The following is a 15,208-nucleotide window of genomic DNA, read 5'->3' on the forward strand; positions in this document are numbered from 1 at the left end:
CATTGTTAGGTCTTGAAAGGTAATTCCATCGTTTACATTGGACTCCTATAAGTAAAATTTATTGATTTTTATTTGTTTTTTTAACTCAAATAGAGTTTTGTTTATTAGTAAACTTATTTAATTATAAATGCTTGTTTTTGTTAGTTCGTACAATCCAGTTATAAAATCATTTAAATAGAAGTCGCGTAAGGAAAAAAGAGTCAAAAATGCTAGATGACTTAGTCAGAGGTGTGGAGTTGGATTCGAATATTTTTGATCAAATATGTATAACTACGCCGAGTCGAAGTCATTAAATTTCTTAAAATTATTGATGTAAGAGTCTTAATGAATAAAATGGATACTTCTGTTAAAATCGTAATAAAGCTTGTTTTCATTTTCATTGCTCTACAATTGCAAAAGTAATACGTATGCAGGTATAGTTATTATCTTTTCATTTATCAACTATTGTTGAAGTTTCTTCATTTTTTTTGCATCATCTTTGGATGAGTCTTTGGAGCATCTTGACAGGCTTATTGTATAACTGACGTTTACGCCTGATGGTATGAAGATATTTTTGAAATCTGCAGTCAAAACATGGTTTTTTTTTACTTTTATATTTTCAGTAGTAATGAATTCAGCTATTTGGGGATCCTCTTCCACTGTCTAGCCAATTATTTAGTTGGTATAGTAAAATTATAACTGTATAAAGTACTTCAATTTAAGGCAGTCAATTATTTGCTTCGGAGCTCACAAATTCAATATTTGTTTTGTATTGTTATTGACTATAAGTTAGACATATGTTGTACAGCACCACCCTAAAGTGGAGTACATTTCAAATACATTTTTAATAATAACCAAACAATCTGGTTAGTTCATGTTTACAAGTGGAGTAAAAGATATGGTATAAACGAGAAGAGGTGGTCTAAAGCTTGTGGATGACGGCAAACCACATCTATAGAGTAGCTTATAAAACATCTCACAAAAATTATGGGAAATGCCAGCGAGATGGTTGAAAAGGTTGAGTTCACATTATTATGGAAAATGAAACTCTCATTATAGTAAAGAGGGATGGGAAATTTAAAGAATATATATATTATGTATATTATTTATTCTGTTATTTATGTTGAACCAAATAATAATATACCCAATCTATCTAATAGCAATAAAAGACTCAAGAACATGTAAAATTAAAGTCGTCCCTGTAGCAACAGCAATTCAATCAAAACATTGGTGTAATAGAAATAACTACCCTAAGGGAAATTGGTATACTGAAAGAGGGTTTCCATGATCCCCCCCCCCTCTTTCGATCCAGTACTGATAGTTCATTTTCAAAGATTATGCAAAAAAAAACAACATAAAATATGCGATTTTATATTTATATTATATTCTAACGAGGTATTATTCGTCCCAGTACAAAATCTTAGTCTTAGTTATGAATAGAATGAATAATTCTGGTCAATATCGTAAAAACCCTTTCCTTCCTCTTCTTGACAGATTTATGAGGGGTTTCCCAAGCACGACCATATTTCAATTTATAAAATCCATTGCGGTATACTCAAAAATGTTTCTGTTTCGTTATTCAATAGCCACTGGAAGCTTAGGGCTACGGTCGATCCTGATCGTAATCCGTCTTGAGATTTGATGACAAAAAAAAAAGCTGAAAAAAGGTACCTTGATTTAGCTGCAAAATATTGGAAATTGAATATTTTATATTTCTTAGTAGGAATAACTCAAAGGGATTCTGATGATGATCGTTACAAGTCTCATCCTATTTTATTTAAACATTTCATGCCAAAAAGTGTTTAACAAGCAACAAAATATTACAAATACTCACAGTATATGTTAAAAAGTGAAACAACTTCCTGAGTAAAAGACTAAGAACATGAAAAATTAAAGTACTCCCTCTAGCCATACTTAGTATGTCTATGTTCATTCAAAATTATTTATTTTTGTTCCTTCTTCCTCTTTTCCCTCAGCTTAAGTACACCGGTAAAAAACGGTTCGAATTCATTATAATAAGAAACAACAATTATTTCATATTAATTACTCAAATGCTATAGTTTAATAATTAATTACAAAGGGCATTAAGTTGAAGTAAAGGAAGACCTTAAATTATATGCGGAAGATATATTTATGGTATAATCAAAGTTGATAATCTTGTAAAGAAAAAAGCGGGGGGAAGACTTATGGTATTATTGTTTAAAATACTGATGTGATTATCTTTATTATGATTTTGAGGGTATAACGGAAGTATTTATTATCAAAATCTTTAATAAGGATATACTACGTGTAATTGACTTAGACGTTTTTTATCCGTTACAGTAGATTTGAAAACGTCACACTCCATGAAATTGCAATTTATTATGAACCATATTCTCAGAATAGTAACTAATGAAACGACAAAGTAGAGTATTTCGAAATATATTAGAAGTTCCAAGTTTAAAAAAGAAGTCTTAAATTAAATATAATTTTCATACTAAAAACTAAACCATCGTATATTTATGTTAAATATACAAAATTAAACAATTTGAATCATATAAACTATAATAACAATAAATTATAAATACAGAATATTGAAATAATAGATTAAACCAAATAATATTTTATTGTTCTGACATCGGAATTCAGTCCTAACTTTACGTTACAAAATACAAACCAGACATAGAGTTGAATCAAAAAGATTATCATTACTAGAGTTGTTGGAATCGTTGAAAAAGAACGAATTTGATTGGTTGAAAAAGATTACATAAAGAAGGAACAAAATACGTTGGTATCCTTGCATCTTCTAAACAAATTATCCTCAGTATTGTACTATTCATCCGCAAAGCAAGTTCCCCTTACTGCTCTCTCACCTGCATCATCATCATGCCGAAAAAAATGTGTCTTTTTTCATGGGTTTCTAGCAACGCAGGTGGAATTATGATTTGCAAAATTAAAGTATATCTTGCATATGTTGTATAACAATATACTATCATCATGAAGAATAAACATAATTGCTAATTATAATGCTACACCCAATGCAACTACCCCCCTTGTTGTGACCATTTAAATAGTTGATTTTGCTATTTATGAGTTTTCTGAACGACATTTCCTGGAGCTTATCAACAATAACTAATCCTTAAGTGATAAAAAAGTCATATTAAGTGACTATGTAATATTGAAAAACCTACTCATCATACCCAAGTCTTTAAATGAAGAAACTAGTGTCAGACAAACTAGTTGCAAACCGTCCAAAGCTACTAACCCCATTGTTGTGACCATTTAAGCAGTTTATTTTTGACATTTAATGAGTTGTGTATCATAATTCTTGATAATTTTAGCTAAAATAGAATCATGTTTTATTATTAAATTGAAAAAAAAATTGAATACTTACTGTTAGATGGTACAAAATTCAGAGTTCTATTTCGAAATTAGTAAATGTTTTATATTTTTTACTGATAACTTTAATCGTAATTTGGTGTGGATGACTCTTAACATAGTGAAAATAATCTCAACTTCACAATTTACAATGGAGGTATTTCTATAAATTACATCATTACCAAATATACAATAATTTAATAAGGGCAATAGATAAGGTATTTTACATGCAATAAGCATCTTTGTGAGATCAGAGTTAAAGTCTGACTTGATGTATTCATCATTAACTTGATTTTTTAGATGACTATCCATGCTCTTGATATGAGATGAGGATAATGAGTGGCGTTTAATTCTAAACGGTGGACTAAAGGCACATTCATATCAACAAATCCAACAAGCCAGCTGTTTCTCGTCCGGAAAGTATTTCCAAATTCCTTGGCCTCCATTTCTAGAAATCCAGAAAGAAGGAGACGTTAATTTAAGCATTTAATTCAGTTCTCTGTCGACGATCCTTATACTAATATTGAATAATAATAATTGATAATGTTCTTGATAGAGGAAGAGGATTAATATTTTTGTCAATGATACTATACGTATTTCTTCCCTTGTCGTTGGACGCTTTTGTATTCTTATCAAAATTATCAACCTTAGCTATAATACATGTATGAGGGTGAAACTTCTGCAGGATGAAATTTCTCTAGGATTAAACTTCTGCAGGATGAAACTTCTTAGGGCAGAACTTCCCGGGGCGAAACTGTACAGAGCGTTACTTCCGGTCACGAAAAAAATACAAGCGTAGAATTTCCTTGCTGCCTCACCTATATATATAGTCACTTTGAGTCCAATCCCACTTGTAAGGTCCTTAAGGGGAAGATAAAATCGACCCCTTGTGATGGCATTGAGGTTATTTTTCCTTTTTTTTTTTAAATTATTCCGTTATATAATAAATTATTATATAACTAAGTTAAAAGATATATATATTCGTATTAGATTATATTATAATAAAAATAGGAATATTTTTAGAATAATATATGCAATAATCATAATAAATATATCATATATCTAATTTGGCTTAATAAACCATCGACATTTTTATGAAAAAATCCGAAAACCGAGATTTAAGGGCCGGTCCCAAGATCCAACAGTCCTAGAGACAGCCCTTAAGATTGGACTTGAGTGGACTGAATAAATAAGGACCCACACAACACTAATTAACTTCTTAGAATAAATTTCATCCCATCCTCATCCCCGTATATATCAGAAACCGAACATCTCCTGTTGAAAATAATATAACTTGTATCTTTTATTTTGTCTAATTCTAAAATAACTTAATGTCTTTCCATCATTAATTAATGAAAATTGATCAAAGCAAAGGAAAAGCACAACAAAATTCAAAATTTGGCACTCTATTTACTCATTGTTTTTAATATATTTAAATTTTATGAATGTAGCTTATGTATGATATTCATTTTCTGATAATACCTAATCTTTTACATTATTATAATTACATATGCCAAATCCAGTCTCTTATTTTATTCAATTATAATTGTAGTGTCTGAAAGAGGGGGTATGGTTTGATATTGACCAAATCAACATATCTATTTTATCACTAGTTGAAAGGCATTTATCATTTTTTAAATTATCTTTAGTAACTATATTTTATTTAATAAGTAAAAAAAATCTATTATAATGAGATATATATGAGATAAGGATATCTCAGATAAAATAATAACAACGCAAAATATAATTTTTAAAATATACACAGATATTTAATATATATTTATTTAAAAATAGATTATTTTTATTTCGTAATTTAAGGCTGTGTTTTTTTTTTGTATGTTTACCTCAAATACATTATCTGTTAATGCAATAGACTACCAGCATATGCACTTCACATCTTTCACCATAGCGTTTTTTCATAATCATTAAATCTTGATGAAATATTTTCCCTTGTTCATTAATTACATCAACCATATTATCAGAAAAGCTTGTTAGATGGCTATGAAGGAAATTAATTTTGATACTCATCTAATATCCCGTGGCTCTGTGGTTCGCCATCAATCTTTTTATTAACTCTTTGTAGACAGTTGCTTTGTGGTTCTCCAGAAAGTTATTCACTACATCATTGAAAGAAATCCAAGCATTTTTTTATTAGTCATTTTACTGCAAATTCTTTATGTATTCTTATACATACTTTTTACTAACATATTTGTCAATTATTTTATTTAAAAAATCCAAAATATAACCCAAGATGTCTATATAAAGTAAACACTTCTGGGATGTGTCCGACAATGTGTAACTTATCCTAAACATGGAACATTTTTCTACAATTTAAGCTATGATATTCCTTATAGATGATGAATAAGTTATAAGGGTCTAAAGAAGACTGTGGGTTTTCACCATATTTCGAGTTCAGAACAAGGTACTTAATATTTTTACTCATTAAAAACATTTTTAAATAGTTCTATTAATCTTACTTTTAATTTGGTGATTGTTTTAAGGGTAAAAACGACTCTGACCAATAATAGTGCTGAATTACTATAATCACAGATATTTCAGAAGCCAGATGAATGAGAAAAAAACTGAGTTCAATTTTGGATTCTGCCATCAAAGATAAATTGGATATTGGTTTCAATTCATTTGTACAAAATTTGCCAATGCAATTGTTCCCCTATGTTACCTTTGAAATAATATAAGTATTTGAAACTAATGTTTTGTCCGACATATTTAGTGCGAATGAATTATATAAGATAGCGTTTCTATGACCTACTTCTTATGGACAATAAATAATGATAAAACTGATACTCTTTCTCGTACCAACTGATCTTTTTCTTTTTTCCTTAAACTCAATTTTTTTAAACTGACCCCCCTTCCCCTCACTAATTGATTCCGGCATCTTAATATCATTTTAGAAAGAGGTCATAATTATATATGTAATACAATAATTTTTAGATATAAATTTATATCATCCTCCACATCTGACGTCATTGGAAAATAAACAACGGCGTATTTATATTTTTTAAGCAAATGATAAAGATAATAAAGTTATATGTGACTTTAATTCATCTATTTGAAAGTATATTTCTAGGAATTGTAAAACATGTCTGGCTAGAGGACCTAATTATTTCAATAAAAAAAAAGAAAAATGAATCTTTAATCATTTCATAAAGCTATGTAAAAATAATCTATTCTGTCAAATGTTCTCAATTTTTAAAAACTTATAATCCATGTTCTGAAATCCTCAATATTGAATTACAACCATAATAATAATTTATGAATCACCATCAAAATAAGGCGTGAAATATTTAGTGCTTAACAAAAGAGCGGGAGCGTTAGACTTCAATAAAATGTCTACAATATTATAAGTACTATTGGCAGATGTAGTGTTATCATCTTTAAGGTAGTGCCACAATTTTATATTTATAAGTAATTCAATTTTTTTGAGTTTATTGTTATGGAAGAAAGTACTCTTGAATTGGCGAAATGCTTAGCTAATACTTCATTTACTAATATTGAGGATGAAACCTATGATTTATCGCCCAAGCCGATGAATACTACATCCCATCAGAAATTAAAAGATAAAATACAAGGATTCAGGTGAGAAAAATGAAACAGGTACAAATGTAAATAAAAGCCATTTTTATAAAGTATTTTATCAGAATTGAGAAATTAATGTTGTCTCAAATATAATTGTTGGATAAGGCATTCCCACATATGTATTTTTGATATGAAAATATTCATTTGATCATATATTTCACGATTCAAATAAGCATATAATAAGAACATAAAAATTGACAAGGAAGATTAATTTCATTATACTAATTATTTAGGGTCTTTTGTTTTTCGAAAAAGGAATATTCTGAGATAGAATATGTTTTTATATTAACTGCCTAATTTAATATTTTATGTGATAAAAATATGAATTCTGTGTATATGAAGCGATTGCCCCAAAACGGTAAAAATATATTTTAAAGTATTCGAATTTTATTAAAATTGTTTCATAAATGATTTTCATAATATTAATACATTAATTATTTTTGTCAAAATTGGTCCGCATTCCAAACAATACCTTTACTATTTTTATTTTCCAAAACGGACTAAGTTATTATAAAAAAGAAAACGTTTTCCCACTATAACACATTTAGGCTTAACCAAAACTGATTACAGAATTTTGATCGAGAAACGGTTTCTTCAATAATCAAAAGCGTAAAGTAAAACAAATCGAAGTTTTTGCATATAACGACATTTCGAAGAGTTTGAGAAAAGTGACTAACATTTCTTCTCACTTCTTAAATTTTTTTTTGAGAAATTATTATTTTCTGTCTACTTAATAAGGCAACGACGACAGACAACATCTATCTTTCTCTTGATACAATTAATAAAAATTTAAAAACTATTTCTATTGGAGCCCTCAGATTTATTTGCAATAGAAGAAAATATTAATATTTTTACAATTTTTTGTAAATTTACAAGATTTGTGAATTAAATACTCTTGACTCATAATTTTTATGAATATTATATTTTTTTTCATCATAGAATGTGAATATTTAATACATATAAGGTTAATAGAAATACAAGGTTGTTCCATAACGCGTGTTTGACTTCCACCATGTTTTTATGTTTGATGACATAGTAGATGAGTGGTTGCATGTTTTGTCAAAATCTATTTTTATTTCCCAGTAGTCGGTACAATACATTAAATGGAAAATTATAGCAATAGTGACGTCATATACTATGAGTGGCTGCGTGTCTTGTCCAAATCTGTCTGTCTTGCCCAGCAGTTCGTACAATACATCAGATTGAAAATTCTAGCAAGCCCAATTACATGATGGTCTAACCGTGTATTTCTACTAACCTTCATTCATATATGATGATATCTAGATGCTCCTTATTTTGTATGGTATATTGAAATCCATTTCGATTTATTATATAGCCTATATTTTTTCCACATGATATTAGAATTGCAATTAATTTCAAATTAGTTAATTTAGATTTATTCGATCAATTGTTGGAATCTTATATTATTTCAAAAGATTAGGGAGAATGATCTTGTCGTTATTTTTTATTTATACACTATGTAAACAATTTCATAATTTAAGAAAATAAAGTGTATCAAGAAAAGTGATGATTATGATTCCCCTTAAAAAAAAAATATATATAATTCCATAGACACCCTGCCCCAATAGTAGCTATGTATAATTTGCCATATGAGTTTACTTTATATTTTTTTATCATTTTCAATTCATAATATGTAGGTTAAGCTGCTTAAAATTAGAATTAGACAACTGACCAAAATAGCAGAAGATAGAATACATTGTATGTTTATCAAAAAAAAAAGAAAAAAAGATGTCATTTTAAGGTAATAAGTTGCTTTTATTACTACATCATGTTCAATGAAGGGAAAATGAGCCCAATCGGCGTGTAAAAGTTAAGTAATTCTTTCGAAGACATCAAAAAACAATGTGGTAGCTATGAAAACTTATTTGCTGTCGACGTAACTCTATGAATATCTCTAGAATATGTTTTTTCCAATTTTTCCTTTTCCTTATGTCGGTCGAGGTTGAAAGGGGATAAAAAAGTTAGTCGTGATGTCTCGCTCCCGCCCTCTCCTTGCGTACTCCCGAATGCTCCACCCCAATTATTAGTAAATAAAAAACTAAGTTTTGCAATTAAAAACTGAAAAACATTGGTGTGTGCTCTTTCTTATTTTTGTTCATTATTTAATAGGCCGTACTTCTCCCTCAAAAGTGAACTACTATCTTTCTTGTGATTTTTAAAAGTATATAATAAAATAGATATATACGAGTTCAAATATAATTATAATATTTTCAATGTGCTAATGCTTTTTTAAATGTAGAGGGTTCTCCTCTTTGTAGGAGTAATTAATTTTCTCCCTCCCAAATCATATAACAGGTAGCTGATATTAATGGGTCCTAATTCAGAAATACCATAAGTATCGCTCCAGCCTTCTCCTCGCGCTCTTATAAAAATCTCATGCCTACCTATAAGATACCATATTTTTATGACATTCTTTCAGACGTCACCACAATTACGAGAATATTTCGATCCCTAGTTTGAGAAGGTTGGATATTGTTTATAATAGGTTTCGTTGATTCTTATTGTGAAACTCCATGTAATATTATTCTATTGTCTATATTGAACCTAAGAGAAAAGGAAAATAAAGAATTAAAAGAATGTTGGCCAATGAGAATAAAATAGTAACTTGATCTTGGACAAATGACAATGAGAATCTTCTCTTTTATCTTTTATCTGAATCAGCATTACCCGTCGGGTTTATTCTGCTCATGTTTTTTGCTACTGCCTGTTTGTTTGCTTGGAGTTGGTTCTAGGACCTAATCGGAAATTGTAGCTGAGAGTTGAGGGTTGACGTATGAATAGACTTCTCTTCGCTCCTCGTTGTCTCAAGTATGGAATGTGAGGAAATGATTGACGGAGTGGATCCAACTTGTTCAAGAAAGAGCTTTTCCAACTCATCGGGTCCCAGTAGCATCTGTAAAAAAGGGATCCCTTGCAAAGCGTAAATCCTTGCAAGATGCATTCTATGCTAATTTGATAATTGGGGCGTGGGGCTTGGGGCACTTTGTAGTGTGTTGTATTTCTCATTGCTAATGTCTTAATGTCGTATTGTCGTAATGTCGTAATGTCTCATTGATGAATGTCTCTTTGTCTCTTTTCTCAATTTTAGGCGTACCCGGTCTCTTAACGCCCCTAGTCCCATACATCAATTTGGGCCATGTGGAAGAATTTTAAAGAACTCTGCTATGGTGATGACAATCCAGGACCCGGCTTCGCAACGGCTCACATGGTATAAGCCTCCTTTGAGTGTCCTCGTAATTAAAAAAGTACGCGACGCTTCAGTTATCCGTCCTTTTATTCAACTTGTGAGGTATCTCTGTCACGAGAAAAAAATGGTGGTGTATGTTGAGTCCACAGTTCTTCAAGATCCGCTTCTTACCAAACATTCAGGCTTTGGCCTGATTTCTTCAAGTTTAATGACATTCAATGAGTTGAAAGATGATCTCACTGATAAAATTGATTTCATTATATGTTGGAGGAGATGGGACACTTCTCTATGCCTCTTCCCTCTTTCAAAAATCTGTACCTCCAGTAATGGCATTTCATCTGGGTTCTCTTGGCTTTCTTACTCCCTTTGAAGTCCAAGAATTCCAAGAACAGATCTCTGATGTCTTGAAAGGTATTTTTTACTAAGTACATGTTTAATGTTTCTCTCATACCAGTATATATATATATATATATCTAGAAAAAGAAATAGATATTTTCATTATAAAAGAACATTATTGTTTGTGTGGGGTAATCTATTCTCGTCAAAAAAAAATAAAATCGTTTTAAGCGTCTTGTGTGTTTAAATTTTTATAATAGTTGGGTTAATTGTCATATCAGATTTATTCACTTATTGTAAACGTAGCAGTGTGTGTTTGGTTTTTGTAAAATAAATTAATCTGACTTGAGTATTTATAAATGTAAAATCAACATTAGCTTTTGATACTGCTAGTAAGATGTTGGACATAACGTAAACTGTCTTTTAATTAAAGAATATACATTTTAGCATTAAAAGTTATTTATAATACTAATAGATGTATGTTTATTTGTTGTTATCCTTGTCATCCTTATCTTTATTTCGTTTAGAATTGTGTGTTAGAAAATCAGTTAAATGCAAATTAAAAAAGTAATTAACTTTATTATCAGCATATATCCAATTTCAATCCAACAGATAATTTGCCATTCTATTTTCATATAGTAATACGAAGTTATAATATTTTTCCATCTTTGTCTGAGAAATATTATGATAGTAATTTATCAGGTTATATATTTTATTAAATACTTTATTACATGTATATTTAGTTGTTTTTTTTAGTGAGATCTATGTAAACATATCATATTAAACATAGAAAGTAATACTATAGTAAATATACAATTTATATGAGTATACACAAAAATTATGTGGAATAAAGAGAGAATGAAAAGGATTTTTTTTCGCGTGTTGGTGATTATTGGTTTATTTTGTGCAATTTAGCAATTTATTTCCTTACTTAATTGAAATTTATTACTCTAAATTTCCTTCTTAGTTTTGTAGATTTTTTTTTATCAAACATCTTTCGTTTATCTAATACATTCTAAAACGTAGTTCATGTTTCAGGAAACGCTGCTTTAACGTTAAGAAGTAGGCTAAGATGTATTGTGATTTCTTCATCGAATAATACGTCCAATACCACCAATTCCTCAACTGATTATGAAAACGAAAATAATAGTTCAACCACAAACCTATTAGTCTTAAATGAAGTAGTTATTGATCGAGGAGCATCTCCATATCTATCTAATATAGATTTATATTTAGATGGAAAACTGATAACCTCTGTTCAAGGGGATGGATTAATTATTTCCACTCCAACAGGTTCTACAGCTTATGCTGTAGCTGCTGGAGCATCTATGATACACCCTTCTGTTCCTGCTATCATGGTTACACCGATTTGTCCCCACTCACTTTCATTTCGTCCTATAGTACTACCTGCTGGTGTAGAACTCAAAGTTCGTGTTTCTCCAGGAAGTCGTAGTACTGCCTGGATGTCATTTGATGGACGTGGTCGTCAGGAACTTGGTCATGGAGATAGTCTCAGAGTCACAACATCTATATATCCTGTACCATCTATTTGTGCCCGTGATCAAATTTCTGATTGGTTTGCTAGCCTCGCTGAATGTCTTCAATGGAATGTAAGGAAAAAACAGAGGGTGTTTGATGATGAATCAGTTGAAGAGAATGACGATGACGAAGTCTTGGATTCCTAATTATAGTACATTAGGTTGTACAACATCACATCTACACTGGATTGTATATAATACAATTATTTAATTGAATATATATATAAATAGGTTTTTTTTTTTCATATGTGTTTCAGTTAAGATTATATAAGTAATGGTGCATAATGTTTTATCATAATATAATGTAGGATAAGTTTTCATTGTTCACCTTATTATAATTATAAAATATCAACTAAAATCAATGAGTTTGTCTCCTATTTAAATGTAAGGGTAAATGGACGAATAAATTAAACTAAACGGCGTCCTTTTTTATTTTTATAATTTTCTTTTTAGTTCTCATTTCTTATAAATATATTAAACCATACCTATTTGCTTTTGAGAACTATTTATATTCCTTCGGATACATAAAATTGTAATAATCTGTTGACAAGATAATAATTTCATTATGTCATGTATTTATATATTGTTACTTTCAATTAGTAAATGAATTTATTAGAAAAGCAATGTTTTAGCTATTAATAAGTTGACTTTTGATACCTTTCATTTTGAATGTTTTTATCACAATTATATAACTATTATTGAACTTTTGAATTTCAAGTATTCGAGTGAATATATAAGAAAAAATGGAAGTCTTCATTTAAAAATTGCTCAACCGATTTATTGAACAAATAAGTTATACTGAAAGTTTATTACTTAATATCTCATTCCACTAATATATATATTTTTTTTAATTACAATCGAAGTCGATTAAAGACCAATATCACGTTTTTATCTTATTCTAAATATCTTATAACTTGATAACATATAGTGGGCATTTACTTTTTCTTTCTTGAGTTTTTAACTATGGATAGTGATTGTCGAAGAAGTTAGCTACTTATTTTATAATAAGAAGTTATAAGTATAATAATTTTGTTCATATTAAAGGGAACCGCGCATGCTCAAACAGGTTGGCTTACTGTTGAAAGAGTTATTTAAAATATGTCGTATAGCGGCTTTTTCTAGTTGCCAATCTCAAGAGGGTTTTTTATTTTCCAAAACTCATTTACTATGACGCCGATATTAAAAGCTTGGTGGAAGTCAAACATCACTTGTACATGCGTTATGGTATAACCTTGTATTTCTATTAGCCTTTTAACACATCAACCCAAAAGGAAACTAGAATAATTTTTCTCAAAATCGAACATTGATTAAATTTTCTAACAAATTTTAGTTCGTTTCGACGAACACATGATTCTGATTAATCCTTTGGAGGTATCGCTAATTGTACTTAAAGTAGCCAAAATTCACCCCCATATTTATAGAATTAGGAAATTAATAAATTATATTTCTAAGCAAGTAAATGTAGCTATTTACTTCCTTGTTCTATTGGGCCACATTAAATCAGGTAGATAAAATTGAGTAATATCTCTTTGAAATATTGTCTGTCATTTTATAAATATAAATGATTGAACCTTTATAAGTATATGATTCATATATTTTTCATAAAAAAAAAAATAGTTTTTCAACTAAAACCCAACATGTAGGAGACATTGAAAAAATTCATTGCAACCAGTAACGTTAAACATAATATCTAACTCAAATATCGACTCAATGTTAAATACTTTAAATCCCTATGAAAATTAGAGCAAATAATTAAAAAAAAACCCGTGAGAATTTGATTAATTGAGTACAAGAGCAATTTAATTTATTAATGCGTAAAAAGGACATAAATAATAATTATATTATTTTTAGAGTGAACAATTCACATTAGTATCCGGGTCGGAGGCCTTAGGTCCCTCCCTAATTGCAAAAATAGCCACTGAATTTGCATAGTCGTGCCTCTAGAATACTTATCGGTTGGACTGTTAAACCCCTACCGAAATTAGTATGACCTATTGGAACGGAACGGTAAAATCTCATTTTTAGCCTTTATCGTTCAGAAAAAAAATTCGATTCTGTTCAGTATTCCGTTCAAAACCTTGCTAATATGACGTCATGACAGCTAAGCTGCTCTACTACCAAACATTCTTCAAATTGCCAGGATTACCTAATTGATTTTTAGGTCTATTTTATTTTACATACCGGCAGGGCATGTTTTATTAGGTATGCCGATAACTTTTAATATACACCCATGAATATTATAAGTACTGATGAAAATCATAGATTTTTCTGAAGAGAAAACACATCTTTTGTTTGTAAATTATTTTCCCAAGGACACAAGCATCGGTGTTTGAATTTGTCTTACTGTAGTGCGTCTCTATTGTTGAAGGAGTGTCAAACAACTTCGGTTTTGTGCATTTGTTCTTTGAAAGGCAGCTATTGGGTGTTCTATCTCAATGATTGATACCCTTCCTTGGAGATTTGATGATTCCTGGTAAGAATATTTTGATATTTACCTTTTAAAAATGAGTGTTTCTTCTAATGGAAATACAACGTCTAACTCGAATCATTTACAAGCATTGAACAAGAATTTGGATGCGAAAGCTAATAAAAATAGGCTTATTATAAATCTGAAATCTTTAGACGATGGCCAATTGCCTAATAGGCCTACTTATAACGACGTAGAAAACATTGTATTTAAAATCCTCAAGCTTGAGCAAAGAAAGAATCGTGGAATTCGGATTTGTCTAGGTTATAAGAATATGATAATTTTGGGGCTAAAAGATGCTATCAATTTTGGAGTGGTGTTAGCTCATGTAAAAGATGATTTTGTCATAAGAAGAGGGGAAGGAAACTTAAAAGGATTAAAGAATTCTAAGGGCCCAGCAAAGCGACAAGGAGGGAAATCCTAGTGTTTTTGAGGAGAATGTATTTGTACACTCACCTCATGAAGATATTTCCTCGAATAATATTGGAGAAGCTATTAAGAAGTTTGAAAATCTAGCCGTCCCGACAAAAGAGTGTTGTTTCCAGGATGGAAGACTTAAAAAACTTTATGATAAAGGTCACTTCGATATTTGTATATAAAAAAAAAACTGTTAAAATATCAACAAGAAACATGTCAGGATATTCCTCTAAGAGGTCCACTCCAGACTTGAGGCTGTCGCCCAATGGCAAGGAAACTCCGCTCAAATTTAAAAAAAATCAAGATCAG

At 29.8% G+C, this 15,208-nt stretch overlaps 1 protein-coding gene across 1 annotated transcript; it reads left to right on the forward strand.

Moving 5' to 3' along the window:
- The first annotated feature begins 6,703 nt into the window (after positions 1-6,703).
- LOC121126639 (NAD kinase-like) lies at positions 6,704-12,779 on the forward strand. The gene is given in 4 exon segments (XM_040721948.2): positions 6,704-6,933; positions 10,043-10,405; positions 10,407-10,552; positions 11,516-12,779. Coding segments are annotated over 4 exon segments (1,299 nt in total). The 5' UTR covers positions 6,704-6,790; the 3' UTR covers positions 12,163-12,779.
- The last annotated feature ends 2,429 nt before the right edge of the window (positions 12,780-15,208 follow it).

Source organism: Lepeophtheirus salmonis, chromosome 12, assembly GCF_016086655.4.
Source record: "Lepeophtheirus salmonis chromosome 12, UVic_Lsal_1.4, whole genome shotgun sequence".
Lineage (NCBI taxonomy): Eukaryota > Metazoa > Arthropoda > Copepoda > Siphonostomatoida > Caligidae > Lepeophtheirus > Lepeophtheirus salmonis.